At 39.2% G+C, this 16832-nt stretch overlaps 1 protein-coding gene across 1 annotated transcript in view; it reads left to right on the top strand.

The window, feature by feature from the left end:
* The first annotated feature begins 7280 nt into the window (after window positions 1–7280).
* rimbp2b (RIMS binding protein 2b) overlaps window positions 7281–16832 on the top strand; it is a 137041-nt gene continuing 127489 nt past the window's right edge. The window contains exons 1-4 of the mRNA XM_084727907.1: window positions 7281–7403; window positions 7807–7914; window positions 9246–9339; window positions 9442–9573. Of these exons, the coding sequence (XP_084584033.1) occupies window positions 9274–9339; window positions 9442–9573 (198 nt within the window). The 5' untranslated portion in view covers window positions 7281–7403; window positions 7807–7914; window positions 9246–9273. The remainder of the gene's footprint in view (window positions 7404–7806; window positions 7915–9245; window positions 9340–9441; window positions 9574–16832) is intronic.

The raw sequence follows: 16832 nt of genomic DNA, 5'->3' as shown, positions 1-16832 counted from the left end.
TTTTTATTTGTAAGTTATATCTTTTATTTTATATTAAAACAGAATAATTAAGTCATGTAATTAAAAAATAAAGAGTAAAAAGTCTTTGCAGAACGTCTTGTTTGTTTATTTCCTCTCATATTGAAGTTGATGATGTTGAATTAATAAACTCAGACTCACTCCAAGCACGTCTGAATTTGTCCGACTGAATCGAGGTTATCTTCTCTGTTCGTGCAACACTCCAAACATTTGGAGGTTCGGTTTGTTTACAGGAAAACAGAAAGAAGCAGAGGGTGCTGTTTACTTCAGGACTAATGAGCACTTTGCACAAAGCGCTTGACTTCCGTGTAATCAACCAAACAAGATTAGTGAAGAAAGTGGAAGTGGGGCCCCCGAGGGCGACTTCTTTTCTCTCTTTGAATTAGATCAAAGGAAGCTTCAGAGGTGCACTTAGACTGAAATGCCAGTGAATGTCCTTAAAATGTACACGGGGGTGTTTTTAGGTCACTGAGTAGGAAGACACCTTGGATGTCAAGTCAGCTGATATTATGAAGTGTGATTAAATCTGGACGCTGACGTTCATTTAGATGAGTCACTTCTGTGACGAGCTGTAAATGCTGAAGCTTCAGTAAATGAGGACAAATGTGCAGAAATATTATTTTGAAAGATGTGGAGGATTGATTTTTCCGATTAGTATATTTTTGTTTTGAATATTATGATTAGTTATTATGATTTTATTCATTACTATACAGCATATTCCATACTGTAGGTTGAGAGAGTTCGCTAACTGTGATAGCCAGCGGTCTGTTTGGTTTAAATTGAATATTTAAACATTTAAAATGAAAAACTTTATTGTGCTCAAACTAATAGACAAAAGTTGAAAGAAATGCCTCATTTTTGGCTACATATTTGGTGGTAATATGTAATAATAGTAAAATATGGCATATTTCGTTGGTTGTGCATTAGCTGCTTTTAAAAATAAAAAGTATAGATACCAGTTGATACTGTTAATCAGTGATTTTGTGACCATGCTTAATCTTCTGCAGTTCCAAATCTACAGGTAAACGAAAAAGAAAATGGCCAGCAGTACTATTTATCCATCTAGTTTTGGTAGGATGCAGAGTTTTGGAGATATTTGTCATAGAAGTGTCTGCCTTCTCTCCGATATAATGAGATGAAGTGGCACTCAGCATGTGGTGTTCAAAGCACCAAAAACAAAACATTTGAAAAATTCAAAACCAATGTCTCTTTCCAGAAATCTTGAACCTGTTACTCAAGGTAATCCACAGATCTTACTGTGAGCAGTTTCATGTAGGAACTATTTTCTCTCTAGTAGAAAATAAAGTAGTTAGGACAGATTCTATGGCAAACAGAAGAAGGCAGATATCTCTACAGCTGATACCTCTAAAACTGCAACTCACAAAAAAAAAAAAAATAGATGGATAAATTGCACTACACGCCAGAGAATTTTTTTTTTTTTTTTTTGATTTTGGGATGAATTGTCCCTTTAATACTCAGACAGGCCTGATATACACTACCATAGTTGGTCAAAAGTCTTTATAATGCACCCCTGTATCTTGTGTCTATGTGTCTTTTGTGTATGCAACCAAACCTTGTTAAACTTGTTGCTGGTGTGCTTTCCCTCTCCCAGCTTGTCTGCAAGACCCTTTTTTGTTTGATTTTCTCCAGGCAGGCATTTTGGACAAAAACACAGAGGCTTTTCTCCTGCCTCAACTTGACGTGCACACTGCACACACACCAGCAAAGTTATTTATTTGAGTTTCTTTCTTGTGAACTTTTGTTTTTTGTTCACTGAAAATTTAAATCCCCATTTTGTCCACATTTAACTTAACTTAGAGAATTCAATCTTGTATTTTCTTAACTATGTTTTCTATATTTCTCACAAAGCCCTATCATGTGCCAACAGTGATCTTTACATGTCCTTTGGCATACCTACAAATATATCATTGATCATAACAGAAAACTAAAAAGAATCAGAATCAGGTTTATTACTAAGTCTGTTTACAACAGTCCAAGTAGGACAACATATCATAACAGGAAAACAAAATGAGATTCTCAATCACTCCGTATTTCACCACATTTTGACCTGAATAGTTCTGAATTGAAAACTTTCCCTCTGACTCTCAATAAATGTAACTTGATCATCAGGCTCTCTGTCCATAACATGTCATATAAACATTAAAAAACACACTGCTGCATTTGTCTCTTTATTTACTCAAGCTTTTCTTATCTCGTCCTCCAGACACACACAGTATGCCTTCCTCTCCTCAATCTGATTTGGTACATAACCCCCATAACTCTCTTCTCCAGGAAATACATTATCCTCTCATTAACCATGTGTTCCATCAATTTGCAGATGAGATGTCAAGGCAATAGGTTTAGTGTATATACTATATATACCGCCGCATCTTTCCCAGGTTTCCTTATCTGAATAATTATCACTTCCTTCCAGCTCAGTTGGATTCTTCCTTCCTCCTGTACTTAATAATAGCAATAGCTCCTAAAGTTCCTCTGCACTTCAATGTTTCAGCATGATGCAACATATTTCATGTTTTCCCGGTGCAGCGTTCGCAGCGCCTTCTTTAATTCTGCCGTGCTAAATGGGACATTTTATTCACCCTGCTACTTTACGTTTGTCATCCCACCATGGCGCTGCTTTCCTCTCTATTATGACTTTTTAGGAAATCAGAGTCAGAATCAGAAATACTTAACTGATCCCCAGGGAGAAATTGTTCACGTTACAGATGCTCGCTTTCAAGAATATAAAAGTATTAAAAAAAAAGTGTGTAAAGAAATATGCATAGTCTACCAGATATACACAGAAACAAAATGGCAATAATAGATAATAAAACAAACATTTCCAGTAAAAGTATGTGCGTTATTTCCCCAAACAGTAATATACTTTAGACCAGACGTAGAGATGTAGAAAAAGAAAGAAGACATATAAGAATTATGTACACAATGTGCATCACAGGACTGTGATGCAGCTTATAATATACCTTGTCTTATTTTATTACCAAATGTTTCTATATCCATGTTATCTGACTATAGTGAGACTCAAGTATCTATTATTTTCTGTCTGAAGTTTCTCCCATTCTCAAATACACATTAAACTTCTGTGATCAGTGATGTAGAAATACTTACAGCAGACTGGATAATGGTCGCTCCCTTATTCCTTCTTGATACAATAAGCAGGGTTTTGTGTATCCTGGACATATAAATGTGTATATATGTTTAATATGACGTGGATTGTTTTCTGCTCTGTGACTGATGATATTTGCTTGAAACAACCCAGCAAATAAAATCATTTTAACAGGAGAAACTTGTCTGTTTCAACTCCTCAGAACACCTGCCAATCACGTATTGGTGCAATATTAGTGGAAACCAGCATAAGATCGCACACAGATTCCTGCCAGGTACTAACACCACAACACACAACATTTTTCCTATTCTGTCCTTGTATTTCCTCGAGCTTACTCCACACTTAACAGCAGTGGTGGAAAGAGTCCTGAAAATCTGTAGTCAAGTACAGGTACTGTACTAAAACTACTAGAGTATTAGTTACTTTTTAACATTGATGTTCAATGTGTAACACCTTGTGGATGGACTGATCAAACAAACAGACTTTCACCAGGAGATCAGGGTTCAAGTCTCGTGTGAAACCCAATTGTTATTAAGGTACAGAACATTATGTGAGCCACATTACTTTTGTCATGTGACTTTCGCGTTGCAAGTCGCTTCAGTGATGTAACGTAGCTACTGTAATCCTAATTATGATCTTATCCTAAACCTAACCAAACTAAAGGATACTTCATGTATTTTTCATCCATGTGTCCTGGTTGTCTTTCTTTCGATTTGTGGTCAGATTATATCATTGGCTACAGAAATGCAGATTAAAGACTTGGGTGTTAATTCAAATTGTACTCAGTACTCAATTATGTAAAAGTAACTAAGTAGTTTACATTGGATAAGTATGAGTAAAGGTACAGACTTGAAAACACACGTAATAAAAGGACAAGCACCCCCCAAAAAACTACTTAATTACAGTGATTTGAATATTTGTACTTAGTTATTTCCACCCCTACAAACATATTCATGTTCCCCTCATGTCATACCTTTGCCACATACCCAAATTCCTGGCTATTTTAACACCTTGAATGCCTTGGTATGTAATCTCTTAGACTGTTTATGTATATTTGTCTCAAATAGGCCTTTTCCACCATCATGGAACCAACCCGCTCCAGTTTGCACACCTAGTTTTGAACCATTCTGAGCATTTTCACACAAAATAGGTTTGTTTGGAACCTGAAAAGTTGTTTCCCAGCTGCAAGTTTTTCCTCAGGAGCAGAAGTGGGCGTGTCATTGTCTGCAGGTCGTGCATTGTGCAATGCCCTCTATAATGGTTCCGCACAAGAGTGAAGAGTGGTGGAAACACTGTGGTGGTTCGCTAGATAGCACCAAGGTTCCAAGTATTTTTAAACAGAACCAGTTCAAAAACTCTCTACCAAAAGTTTCGGTCTCCTTTTTCCCCTCGTCTTTCTTTTAACTGAACTTTTCCACATCTTCCACTAGTTCCCCTAGGCTAGATCAACACTTTAAGAAGTTCCCCCTTAGAACTGCCAAACCTCTGCTTCACCACTGTTCGGTTACTTTGACTTTTCAAACATTAATCATTTTCTTTGCTTTCTCCATCTGCACTTCAATATTACAACCTATTAGCAAGTTTCCATCTCCCAAAACTCACATATTTCACTTCTCCAATTTGCCCTCTAATGATTTTTCTTAGCTTTTGTGGATCGAATTTCTTTTTTCCCCCTCTACCTTGAATCTTACCACTACATTAAGCAATCCTGCCTCCAGGTCGTTCTTTATTCCTGACTTTCTGTTTCACCTGAGATAGCTTTTTCTTACGACTGCTGGCCTTCATGCATCTCACTTCCTCTCCTCTCATCACTACAATTTTCCTCTTCATCACTAGACTCCATGCTGCTGCTGTCAGCACCTGTCTCCCTCCCTGCCGTCCTGTCAGAGTTTGTAAAGAACATGTAAGAATATTGTTCTGGACCTAAACACACAGTCCCCACAGTACCCAGTCCTGTCACTGTTAAATCCTGATGTACCACAATTCACTTAAAGTCCTTAAAACAGAAAAACAAAACAGACACACAAAAAGTAAACATGCACATGAGACAAATGAAACTGTCACTCATGCATGTAAAACTGCTCCATTGTGCTAGAGGTCAGAACCTCCACAGGGGATCTTTAAAGGTACAATATTCATGAATTTGACTTTAAATTATTAAAAACAAAACAAAACAAACAAACAAACAAAAAAAAACATGAAATACCTCCATACTACATGTCTAGCAGAATCCAAGAGTCCTAAATCCCTGACATGGCGTTCACTAGTGCACACACACCGTCACACCACACACACATACAGTTCAGATGTTGCGCATGCGCACGTTACCTGAGCCACGCCCCTCCTCATTCCACCGGTATCAGAACAGAAGCACAGCGGGAAGTTCAGATGAGACGAAACGTTATTGGCCTCGCTTTTGTCTTTTTTCTACCTTCCCACCGCATGGTATTGCTGTCAGTCAGCCAGAACACCAGAGAACCGTCTGAACTGACCTGTCAGAGGTAGGTCTGTCTGTTTTGATAATGCAAGTGAGATTAATGCTGCATAAAGTGCGCGGTGGCCCTGTCGCGTTTGAAAACTAGCCCTGCTTTTGCGCAGTGTTGCGGCTGTATTAACTGCTTTAAATAGCTACTCAACTCATTCATTTAGTCTGAAGAGAGACAGAAAAGTGCAGAGCAACTTATGCACACAGAAAGAAAAAGACAAACCACTTTTATTCAGTGTGGACATGAGCGATACAAGGCTTCAGCCACACCTGTTTTTAACAGGTAATTAAAGAAACATCAAGAAGACTAATATGAGACACTATCAGTGTGATTCATTTGACTGGGGAGACCTGGATCAGCAACATGTACTTAAAGTAATCCCAATGCAGACATTTCCAGTGCTATATTATTATACAATGCTTTATTATTCTGTTTTTATTACTACTAAATACATGTAAGAACCATTTTAGATATTTTGTATACTACTGGATAGATTAGTAGTATAGTACTGCATCAGATCATATAAACATATCATTTTAATGTAAAAAAAAAAAAAAAAAAAAAAAAGACCAGTAACTCTAAGATTAAAATGAATGTAGTGGAGTAAAAAGTACAACATTTACCAATGAAATGAAAATGGAAAGTTAAAGGGTCAAAATTGTAGGCTTATTTAAGCACAGTGCTTGAGTAAATGTACTTAGTTCCTTTCAATTCACTGAGCAACATGTTGACACTCTATATTTAGTTTTTGACATAACCGGTGTGGTCCATGCATATCTTTGCTGATTTATTTGCCAAATCAAAATGTAATATCGGAGGCAACAAGCAAAGGATGCAGTTTTTACCACAGTATTTAATAGAGTATAATATGAAAGGGACAGTTCACCATAAAATCAAAAATACATATTTTCTCTCTCACCTATAGTGCTGTTTATCCACAGCCTTAATGTTCACATCCTGCGCTGTCACAACCACAAGCCTCTCATCCATGAGTAGATGCACACTTTGGTTACATGGTAATACGGTTGTCCGATGGTAGAAACAAAATATTGAGTTTTTCAAATGTATTTTTAAGTATTTTTCAAGACGAGTGCCATCTAGTGCTCACAAATCTCCAACTCTACACTCACACTAAAGGAAAGAGGCAAAATATGTACTTTTGATTTTGGAACGAACTGTCCTTTTAATGCAATATTCACATGGGAATTTTGTGACCACTCTTACCTACACTACAGGATATTGGGCAAGTGAAATCTTTCAGTTTACAATCCCTGTTTGAGTCTAACTGCATCCCAAATTAGAGGCTGTGTGTACAGTTGCGTGCAGATGTAGCCTTTTAGGCCTTTATATACTAAAAACTGCCTGGGACTCTTGCATAACAAAACACAGAGGTCTGTTGGGAATGACTAAACCGGCACCAAATATTTATCCAGCCAATGGGAAGAAAACAGTTCACCTCATATTGCTGTGTAGAAACGACTCATCGCATTTGAAGGCAGTAGAAAGATATTTCTGTGACTGTGCACGCTGTATGAGACATTCCTCTGCTCTTAGAATGATAAGAGTGCATTGCATACTATAAGTGAGAGCGCGGTCTAACTGGAAGTGGAGCTGACAGGGATAAAAATCCAACATCTAAGAGTCTCTTCTGCAGAGGTTGGAGCATGCTGGCCTGGATGACCCAGTGGAAACTGGACTGCAAGTGATTACTGGACCTCTGGATGGTTTAGACGCAGCCTCATTTCTGCTGCAGCCTGGCTTATCCTGCATCAGAGGTGGGTGGAAGTAAAATATTAAACAAATTTACTGGATTTTGGTTAGTGGCGTTAGTCTTGAGTTGCATTAGAGCCCATGGCTACTGTGAATCACAATTTTAAGACCAATTTTGTAGAAAATCCAAGCATCTTTTTCCTTTAAATGCCGTGATTTTTAAACACAAGTACATTTGGGAAAACTTGCAGATTCAGCAAAGCAAAATAAAACCTACATTTTTCATGATTTTTACATTGACACTGTTAAAAACATGCACATCCACATGCCTGTGATACATTCTTTTTAATCTCATGAACAAAAACTAGCATCATAGGATGCTTCAAGAATAAATAAAGGTTTCCTTTAGTGATTATTGTCCATGCAGCTCTTGTTAGTTTGATTTAAATCACTGAAATGTAATTTTAGATGGCCTGGATGACGCACTGGACACTGGACTGTAACTGATGACTGGACCTGTGGACGCTTTAAATGCAGCCTCATTCCTGCTGGAGCCTGCCTTATCCTGCATCAGAGGTGGGTGGCAGTAAAATATTAAACAAATATTCAGGATTTTATTGAGTCTTTATTTAGTCTGTAGTGACATTATAGCCCACAGCTACTGTGAATCATAATTTGAAGACCGATTATGTAGACAATCTAAATGTCTTCTCACTTTTAAATGCCATGGTTTGTAACTAGCAGTGAATTTGAAAAACCTTTAATAGGGATGTAACAATATATCAAACGATGATGTGTCTTAATGTCTGCAGCAATATTGTGTGAGTAATTATTTTATTTTACTATTTTTATTTTATAAAAAGACTTCTACTGACAGCTGCATTGTACAGACAGAATTGAAGTATTCATTGTGAAAGATGATTCATGCACGGCTGGCTACTTTTATTTTATCAAAGAGGGAAAGAATCAATTTAAGTTAAAAGGAATAACTAACTTTATATAAACAAAAAATGCTGCACATGTCAGATTATTATTTAATTTATTTTTTTCAAGTCCTCATTTTTTCTGTATCATGGAGTCTTCACTTTTTCACATGCATGTGATAAAGTAATTGCAGTTAATTTCATGAACAAAAACTAACAGCAAAAGATGCTTTAAGAATAAGTCCACATATGATGCTGGAGTTTTGAAGGTGTCATTAGTCTGTAGTCACATTGAGCCACAGTGAATCACAATTTTAAGACCGATTACGTAGACAACCTAAACGTTGACGTATGTTTAAATGCCATGTTTTTTAATTAACCCTGCATTTGAAAAACTAGATTTAATAAAGCAAAATAAAACCTACGTATGTTTCTGACACAGCCGATACCAGTAACAGATAATTACATGCTTCTCATGATCGATATAACCAATAATTTCAGATATTTGATTAATTGATAAAATTATCAGGAGATTAACTGACAATCAAAACCATCATTAGTTGGAACATACTGTGGCTTTTAGAGAGTATTTGGCCTAATGAAATGCTTTGACATAATCTGTCAAATATTTATCAGCTATATATTTTTAATTATTAGATTAGTAAATAATAATAATAATATACATTTTCCACTATTGCCAGGGAATTTATGTGCCCCAATATTATTTTTTTATACAGTCATCTTCTTAATTTCATGAAGAAAAACTAAATAAGATGCTTTAAGAGTAAATAAAAATACACTTTAAACATACAATATTTTTTACATACAGCTTTTTTTAAATCAATTTTTTAAATCACTAAAATATAATTATTACGTTTTTTGTAGTTCTGTGTCTCTGCTGTGGCAGCTGGCTGTTTTTTTTTTCTGTCGGTCTGTACTGACAATAATCCAACATCCATTATTATGTAACTCTGCTGAATACAGATATTTATAATCTGAACATGCTGGAGTTATGACATCATCCGGCACTGCTGACCATGACAAGCGTTCGGGGAAGCATGCAAACCGTTCTGTCATGGTAGGTTTACTGCTTGTAACAAACAGGAAATGTATCAGTGAGACGTAATGTGATTGATGCGTGGATTAACTTTATCTGTTTTTACTGTGCTGTGTGCACCAGGGGACAATGGGCTGTCAGAAGACTTGCAGGGTGGAGAAACTCCTGAAACAGTCCCAGAGGGAAGTGGTGTGGAGCCAGAGACAGAGGTTAACCACGGCGAAGAAGAACGGCCGGATGAGAGACACAGATAAGGTGAGCGTGTTGTTCATAAAACCTTCGATGAATAAGCTTTGATTCAGCCGTGTCAGGACACTCGCAGGATCAACACTTGTTGATGCCTGCAGCCATAATCTGACCTCACGCTGCACTCTTTACTGTCACCAAGGGTCATCATTAACAAATGCAATCATACATGGCACCCACTGATTGTATTGTCATCTCTTATGCAGATGTTTAGCTACCAAATAGACAAGATACCATGATGCTTTATTAATGTGCTATAGAAGAGATTAACCTTCCATTATGTAATATGCATTTTACCAAATAAAGCAGAAAATATACGATGGCAACAAAAATAATAACATCCATTCAAAATGTTTTTCTACATATTATGCATTAATCTAAAATAGTAGATACCCTCACCTAAGCATGTATTTTTGTATTTGTGGAAAATCTACTTTAGTAATGTTGTTTAGAGCTGCAACGATGAATCCCTCACTCTTCAACTATTTAATTAATCTGCAGCTATTTTGATCCTTTGAGTAATTTTTAAGGAAAAAAAGTTAAAAAAAAATGACTGATTCCAGTTTTTTAAATGTGAATATTTTCCCGTTTCTTTACTCCTCTGTGACAGTAAACTGAATTTCTTTATGTTGTGGACATAAAACATTTTAGAGGTGTCGCTGATCGACAAGTACTGATCGACATTTTATGGACCAAACAACTAATTGATTGAGAAAATAATTGGCAGATTAATTGACAATCAAAATAATAATAATAATTACCTCTTTGGCTTTGGGAAACACTGATTTTTTCACCAGTTTACTGTTGAGTTTATAGACCAAATAACTAATTGATTACTGGAGAAAATAATTGAGAAATGAATCAACAATGAAAATAATCATTAGTTGCAGCGCTAATCGCATTTCACATAACTTGTAACCTTAATTTGACAGATAAGATGCAAGTTAAAAGAACCAAACATAATACAACAACGAGAGACAAGAAGCTGAAGAGCTGCTGAAGTGTAGAAACACATTTTTCTTCACTGTAACAGTTGTGGCGTTGAACTACTGCTCAGACATTCCTGTGCATAACAGGCTCACAATTAAGAATCGATTTTAAGAGAACTGTTACTGTTCAAGCAGGAATCAGGCGATACAAAATGAACTGCAGTTATTTTTCCAGATGTGCAGAATGCAGCTGGGTGGGTAAATAGCCTGAGTGGCTTATATCAGTGTACATGTGCAGATTAAGAGGCAGTCTGTCATCGCAGGGTGGTGTGTCTTTTTGTACTGTGTGTGCGTGACTGTGTGAGAACCTGCTTGGATTGTGGGATTTTACACTGTAAATCATATTAATCTGGTTCGACTTTAAAACATGATACCCCCGGCTGCTGTAAAAGTATGAGTCGACTGAATTTAACTTGAGTAAGCAGTTCAAAATGAGAAAACGGTCTCAATAAACTGAAAATATTATGTTCAATCCAGTGTCGCAGTCGAGACCACCTAAACCGAGACCAAGTCAAGACCAAGTGCTGTCACATCTCTAGCTCACTCACCCAACTGAGGTAGTCGCACTGCAGCATGTGGCGTTCATGTTGGAACTGACATTAGCCAGCGTTTATGTAACCAAACTATATATGTACATTAGCTGCATTAGCTTTTTGTGGCTTATTATAAAAGCATATTTAGCGAGCTCAGTATCTGCAGAATTTACACACTGCTGTATGTTTACTTTTGGATGCTGTTTTGCAGATGGACTCTTTGTGGTTTAGGGAGTCATTTTATTATGTAAGATTTGGCTGACATCTCCTCTAACATGTGTTTCTCTTGTCTCCCACATTCACTTTCTTGGGGTGTGTGTGAAGGGGGGGCAGGGAGGGGTGACAGCCGCGAGAGGTGATAGCTGGTAACTGCACCAAAAATGTCAAATTAGAAATGAGTCAAGTTACTGGTTGCATCCGAAGCAGGAGGATTTACATCCAGTCGCAGTAATGATGTTAACAAATAAATCAGCCAAAGCACAGGCGATTTAGTAATATTGACTGGTCATGAAATAAAATCCTAAGCCATCGTTGTCTGTGGCCAAGACCTTCAAAAAGTGGTGCCAAGACTGGTCTAAGCTGTTTACATGGCTTTAGCTAACCTTGAATCATATCACAGTTGCAATATAAATTTAAATAATTGCAATACAGTTTTTCTTTACCAAACTCTGCAGCCCTATCCAGGTCTTTCATAATATTTAAAAATAGGTGTGTTTCTCTTTCTGCCCAGAAATGTGGGCTTTTCTTTTGTGCATCTCCTCTCCAGCCTTGCAAACTGTTGGCTAGCTGGTTTGTTTACAACACACTGAGCTTACCGTTAACAGACAAGAGGCCGTCAAATCCCAACTGAGATGCATATTCTCAATGTGCTGCACTGTTCATGGAGTGCTCCTAAAACCTGGATAATATCAGCACGTCCCACTTGTCTTAATCTGAAAATATTACATTCGAAATAAGGCCTACTTAGCCTACATAAGAATAACCAGCTGGAATATATTTAGTGTGCAGGTAGCTATAATCACTGACAAACATTCCTGATGAATTTTCTTTCCACTTACATTTTCTCAAGTTTTTTCTCAGTTATTAATTTGACAGGAAGCACTTACAGCTGCAGCTGCTCCTGTTGGAGCCTCTGTCTAACAGCATTAATACAAAGGCAGCATGTGAGGTTGTTAGCAGTGATTGTGTTAAATTAGAAGTGCAGAACCGAGTTAGTTTCTGTGTCTCCTTGCTCTGGATTCATACATTTGACTAGAATTATGATGAAACACATGTAGCTGACACAGGAAGAGTGTATTCTAGTTTAAATCGATTTAATCCCACAACCTTTACAGAAGAAAGTTTTATATGTGGAAAGTCAGTGCTTCTCTCTCTACTGTCTTAAAGTGTTTGAGAGGACAGTGTGACAATAACAACCTTGATCTAACACTTAGTGTGGGGCACGGCGTGCCATATTGCCACTGTTCACAACACTGAACAGCTTGATTAAATGATCACGACGTGCAGCCGTTTGCTTATAAGGACATGGAGAGGAGAGTTTGAAGCCCTTTCAGGTGCCTGTAAAGAGAGTAGCAGGGATTTGTTTTTCTCACATACAGCCTGCGCTTGTTTAAAAAAAAAAATACTCAATCCACTGAGAAATGCGTGTGCGTCATTTCAGCAGACTCTCCTTGCTCACAGATGCTTGTTTTTGAAAACTGAGCCAAAGTCTTCAGACGGGACTTTGAAGTAGAAACAAGAGGCGTGCAAGTGCTCAGTGGATGCTGGGATGGACAGCATCAGAGTGGTTCACTCTGCAGGCAGACAGCAGGAGGCAGGACAGGACCTGCTGTACACAGAGCTGCATCATGACTGAAGTCAGTGGCCACAGAGACTAGCATAGATGTGATCATCTCTAAAATGCATATAATTTTATCATTGTGACTAGATATTATTTCAAATGCTCATCTGAGCGCATCAGTATTTCAGTATGAAACATCAGTGTTGCTCTTCTTTATTCATTTTTATTTGCTGCTTCTCGATGTGTGCTCTGCCTTACAGTAGCTCTTCGCGTTGTTGTCGTCGTTTTCGTTAATCTGCAGAACCCCTCACAAAAGGGGATGTCAAAACAGTTGTTCACACCTTCAAACGTGTCTCGGCCAGCTGAGATAAGGCAGGCCCGGAGCTCCTGGTCCGCCTTCTGACATCCTTTGACAGCTGTCCGAACAGGTTTGCCTCCCTGTAACATTCCAAGGTAGGCAGGCGTCCTCTGAATCATTATATAAAAAAAATAAAATGAACTAACAGACCAGCTGCATCACCAGCTAGTTTATGCACCTTACATGGCTCTGTACTGCCTGGTGGAGAGTCAGAAAATGCCTTGATCCCACTTAGCTCAGATATAATTTACAGCTTTACATTATTTTTTAAAAATGTTTCATCCGTCATTTATCTTTTCCACTTGACCCAAACTTTAAAAGGACATGATGACCTGATATTCGACCTGTGCAGCTTTGATCTGTCATGGGATGGAAAATACAAGGGACGTAGAGATAAAGGATTATTTTCCATCATGGAGATAGATTAAAGGGATAGTTCGGATTATTTGATGTGAAGTTGTCTGAGGTGCTTATCCAGTGGCACAGTACAGTAGATGATGGTTGATACGCGCCCAGTTTGGAGAAGCAGCAGCATTATTGGTGTAGGAAGTGTAGTGCTCTGGACACACACTACACATGACTGCAGCTTAGTTGTCCCAATAAATCCATAAAGCTGCCTCTAGGTTCTGTTCTGCATGGACGTCTTGAGAGACTGAATGTCCACGTTTTGAGACTCATCCTGGTATGGACCAATCAGTCAGATGGAGAATGCTTGAAAACGTAGGACTTGACCTGCTTCCAAAACGGACTCTGGTGCAGTTTGTTTGTGGTCTGAAAGCAAAAGAACCAGCCACAGGATTTAAGGATAGCAGGTATGTTATTTTGGCTGATTTAAGAGGCTGTCCTACTAATAAATCCATGTGTTGATCATGACCACGTTCAGGGAACACTTAAAATATATCCTTTGACGCCATGTGTTGACTATATGCACCTAATTACTTGATCGGAACTAGCCGTTACATAAAATAAGTTTTGCTGCTGACCCTGTCCACAGCTTCCTACACTGGTCTTCCTGCTGCTTCTCCAAACTAGGGACATGTTGACTGCCATCTGCTGTTGGTAACTGCTGGTTGACTATGGACATTTACCTCATAGAACCACACTTAAAAAAAAAATAATAATAAAAAATCCCAACTATCCCTTTAACAATTTTATTAAAAATGTTCTGTCAGTCTCTTGTCTTTTCATTTTAAAAAGCAAATAGAAACCTGATATTTGATCTCTGCAACTTAGGTGTCTTGTGATAGAAAATACAATATACCTGGAAATAAACATTATCCTCCTTCATGGAGGCACTTTAAATTAGATATTTAAAGGTCATTCATTATGTCTAAATTCAAATACATATTTATGAAAACACTTTGTCAAAATGATCAAAGAAGTGTAATGCTTGCAGTCCTGCTTTTAATCCTGCTGTGTTCTGCTAATTTCCTAATGGCCCTTGAGGAGATCTAAACTACAGTGCAGTTGTTGCCCATAGCAGCTGATGTTATGGTGAAAACATCAGGTGTGCTTCCTGCTCATTGTCAGGGCTCAGCGCCTCCCCCTTTTAGTGTTTACACACCAGGTAGAGGACATGGGCAGGAACACTTGACATCAGTCGTGTGTTGTGTGGCGGTGCCTTCAGTGTTAAACAGCCGCCGAGCAATAGAAGCTCTCAGCTGGGATTGCAGAGAGGGTCCCGCTGGAGGGGGGAGGGCCGGCACTAAACAGAGGTAAGGAGCTGCTGTGGTTGCTAGGCATCCACGCTGAGGAAAGCATATCTGTTTTGGGCCCTGCTCCTCCTCTCCTCTCCTGTTTCCCACAACAGAGTGCAGCTCCGCAGTTGGCCACAGAGGGCAGCCATACTGCACATGCTGCTGTGCTGCTCCCCTATAGTGAAAAAAAACCCTAGGATGGCCCAAATAATCCCCTTTAATACCCTTCTGCACTTGATTTCCTGATCCGTGATTGGATGGGGACGGTGTTGCTGCCATTTGTGATAGCTGATTGGTCTGGCCCACCGTTCAGTGAGTGAGGGTTTGTCATGCTGAGCCTCCGGGGAGCCTCTGTGGCATAATGACCCATGACGAGGCAGGCGAGGCAGAGTCCCTGTATCAGCTCGCAAAAAAAAAAAACAAAAAAAAAAAAAACTGCAACAAAACTAGGAGCAAAGACCAAGGGGAACGCCAGAGAGAACCTCACATGACCTTGCCAGCTTCAATCATGGCTGCTCATCAGTGGTGGTTAGGTGGGCCGGCGGTGCGGCGGTGCACGTGGTTGGAGGGGTTTATTGACAGGATTGTCTGTGACTGCTGAGAATAAGACAGAGAATGACCAGTTCTGATTAAGGAAGACGAAAGACATCCTGGAGAGGGAGCAGCGCTGCTCAGTGCTGCTGCGCACTGCACTGCCTCTGCACCCCTGCGTGCCTGTGTCTGTGTGACTAAGCGTGTGTGTGTGTGTGTGTGTGTGTGTGTGTGTGTGCGTCTGTGTGTGTGTGTGTGTGTGTGTGTGTGTGTGTGTGTGAGAAAGAGAGAGAGAGAGAGTGCAAGAGAGGGAAAGGGGGCGTGTTGATGTGTGTGCTCTGCTGCACAGCCACGGTAGTGTGAGCTGAGTGATGCTCGCTGGCTGTCTCCCTCTCTGTCTCCCCGCGCTGCCTGGCTGTGCCTCTTTCTGCCAAGCGTTCATGAACCATTTTAAGCTACAGAGCTGCCATAGCCATCGTACCGGCTGCTTTTCTGTCCTTCCATCGCAGGAGGAAACACCTGCCACCACATCGGTCCTTTAACTGCCGCTGCTGAGGTACTGTACCATCTACTGTCTGCTGTCAAGCCGTGTGTGTTTTTCTGAGCCAGGGATTGTTGTGCTGCTGCTTCTGCTGCAGGATCCCTGTGCTGTTGCTGCTACTGCTGGAGGGATGAGGATGATCACAACATGTCTTAGATTCTTCGATTATTGAAATGTACTCTTCATGTGCCCTTACATGCATTTCTTAAGAGATGGATCAGTCTGTTCTGAGCTGTCCAGTACAGAATATCCAGGTTAGACAGCACTGAGAGGAGCCAGAGGACATTGCACATCATTTGCATGCAGTGAGGATCCACTGTCATGATGTTATATTGTTTGAGTTTCTCGTCCTGACTGAAGACATGCTGCAGTGTGTTTATAAGAACACTTCAGTTAGCATAAAAAGGAGCAGTGTGTTTATTGTCTCTGGGTGATATAACATGATTTCTGAGGTTGGCGTTGGTTCCGGTTGTCACTGCCATGCCTGTCAGAAGGCGCTTTCTGTACATGCAGAGAGGAGATATGGCAGTTTTTACTTGAGACGAATCATCAGGGTAAATGAAGTTAATGAATTGGAGATATGAATACTGATTGGTCCAGAGCAGTCATCTGATATTGATCAAATTGCTTGCATGGATTTCGTGCAGATTATCCATCAGTGGCAGACTGTTATCAATGCAAGGCTATTAAAACATCATTTGATACCGTACGGTTCATGTTTGTTTTCACGTACCAAAAAGGTGTCCTTGAGTGCGTGTTTGCATTCTAATTTTGGGTTGTAGAGGGTGTTAATGCATCTGTAAATGCTCTAAGTGTTTCTGTGTATTCAGTTTGCAGTG

This window comes from Lutjanus erythropterus, chromosome 10, assembly GCF_056507025.1.
Source record: "Lutjanus erythropterus isolate fLutEry1 chromosome 10, fLutEry1.hap2, whole genome shotgun sequence".
Lineage (NCBI taxonomy): Eukaryota > Metazoa > Chordata > Actinopteri > Lutjaniformes > Lutjanidae > Lutjanus > Lutjanus erythropterus.
This window is presented reverse-complemented; position numbering and strand designations above follow the sequence as displayed.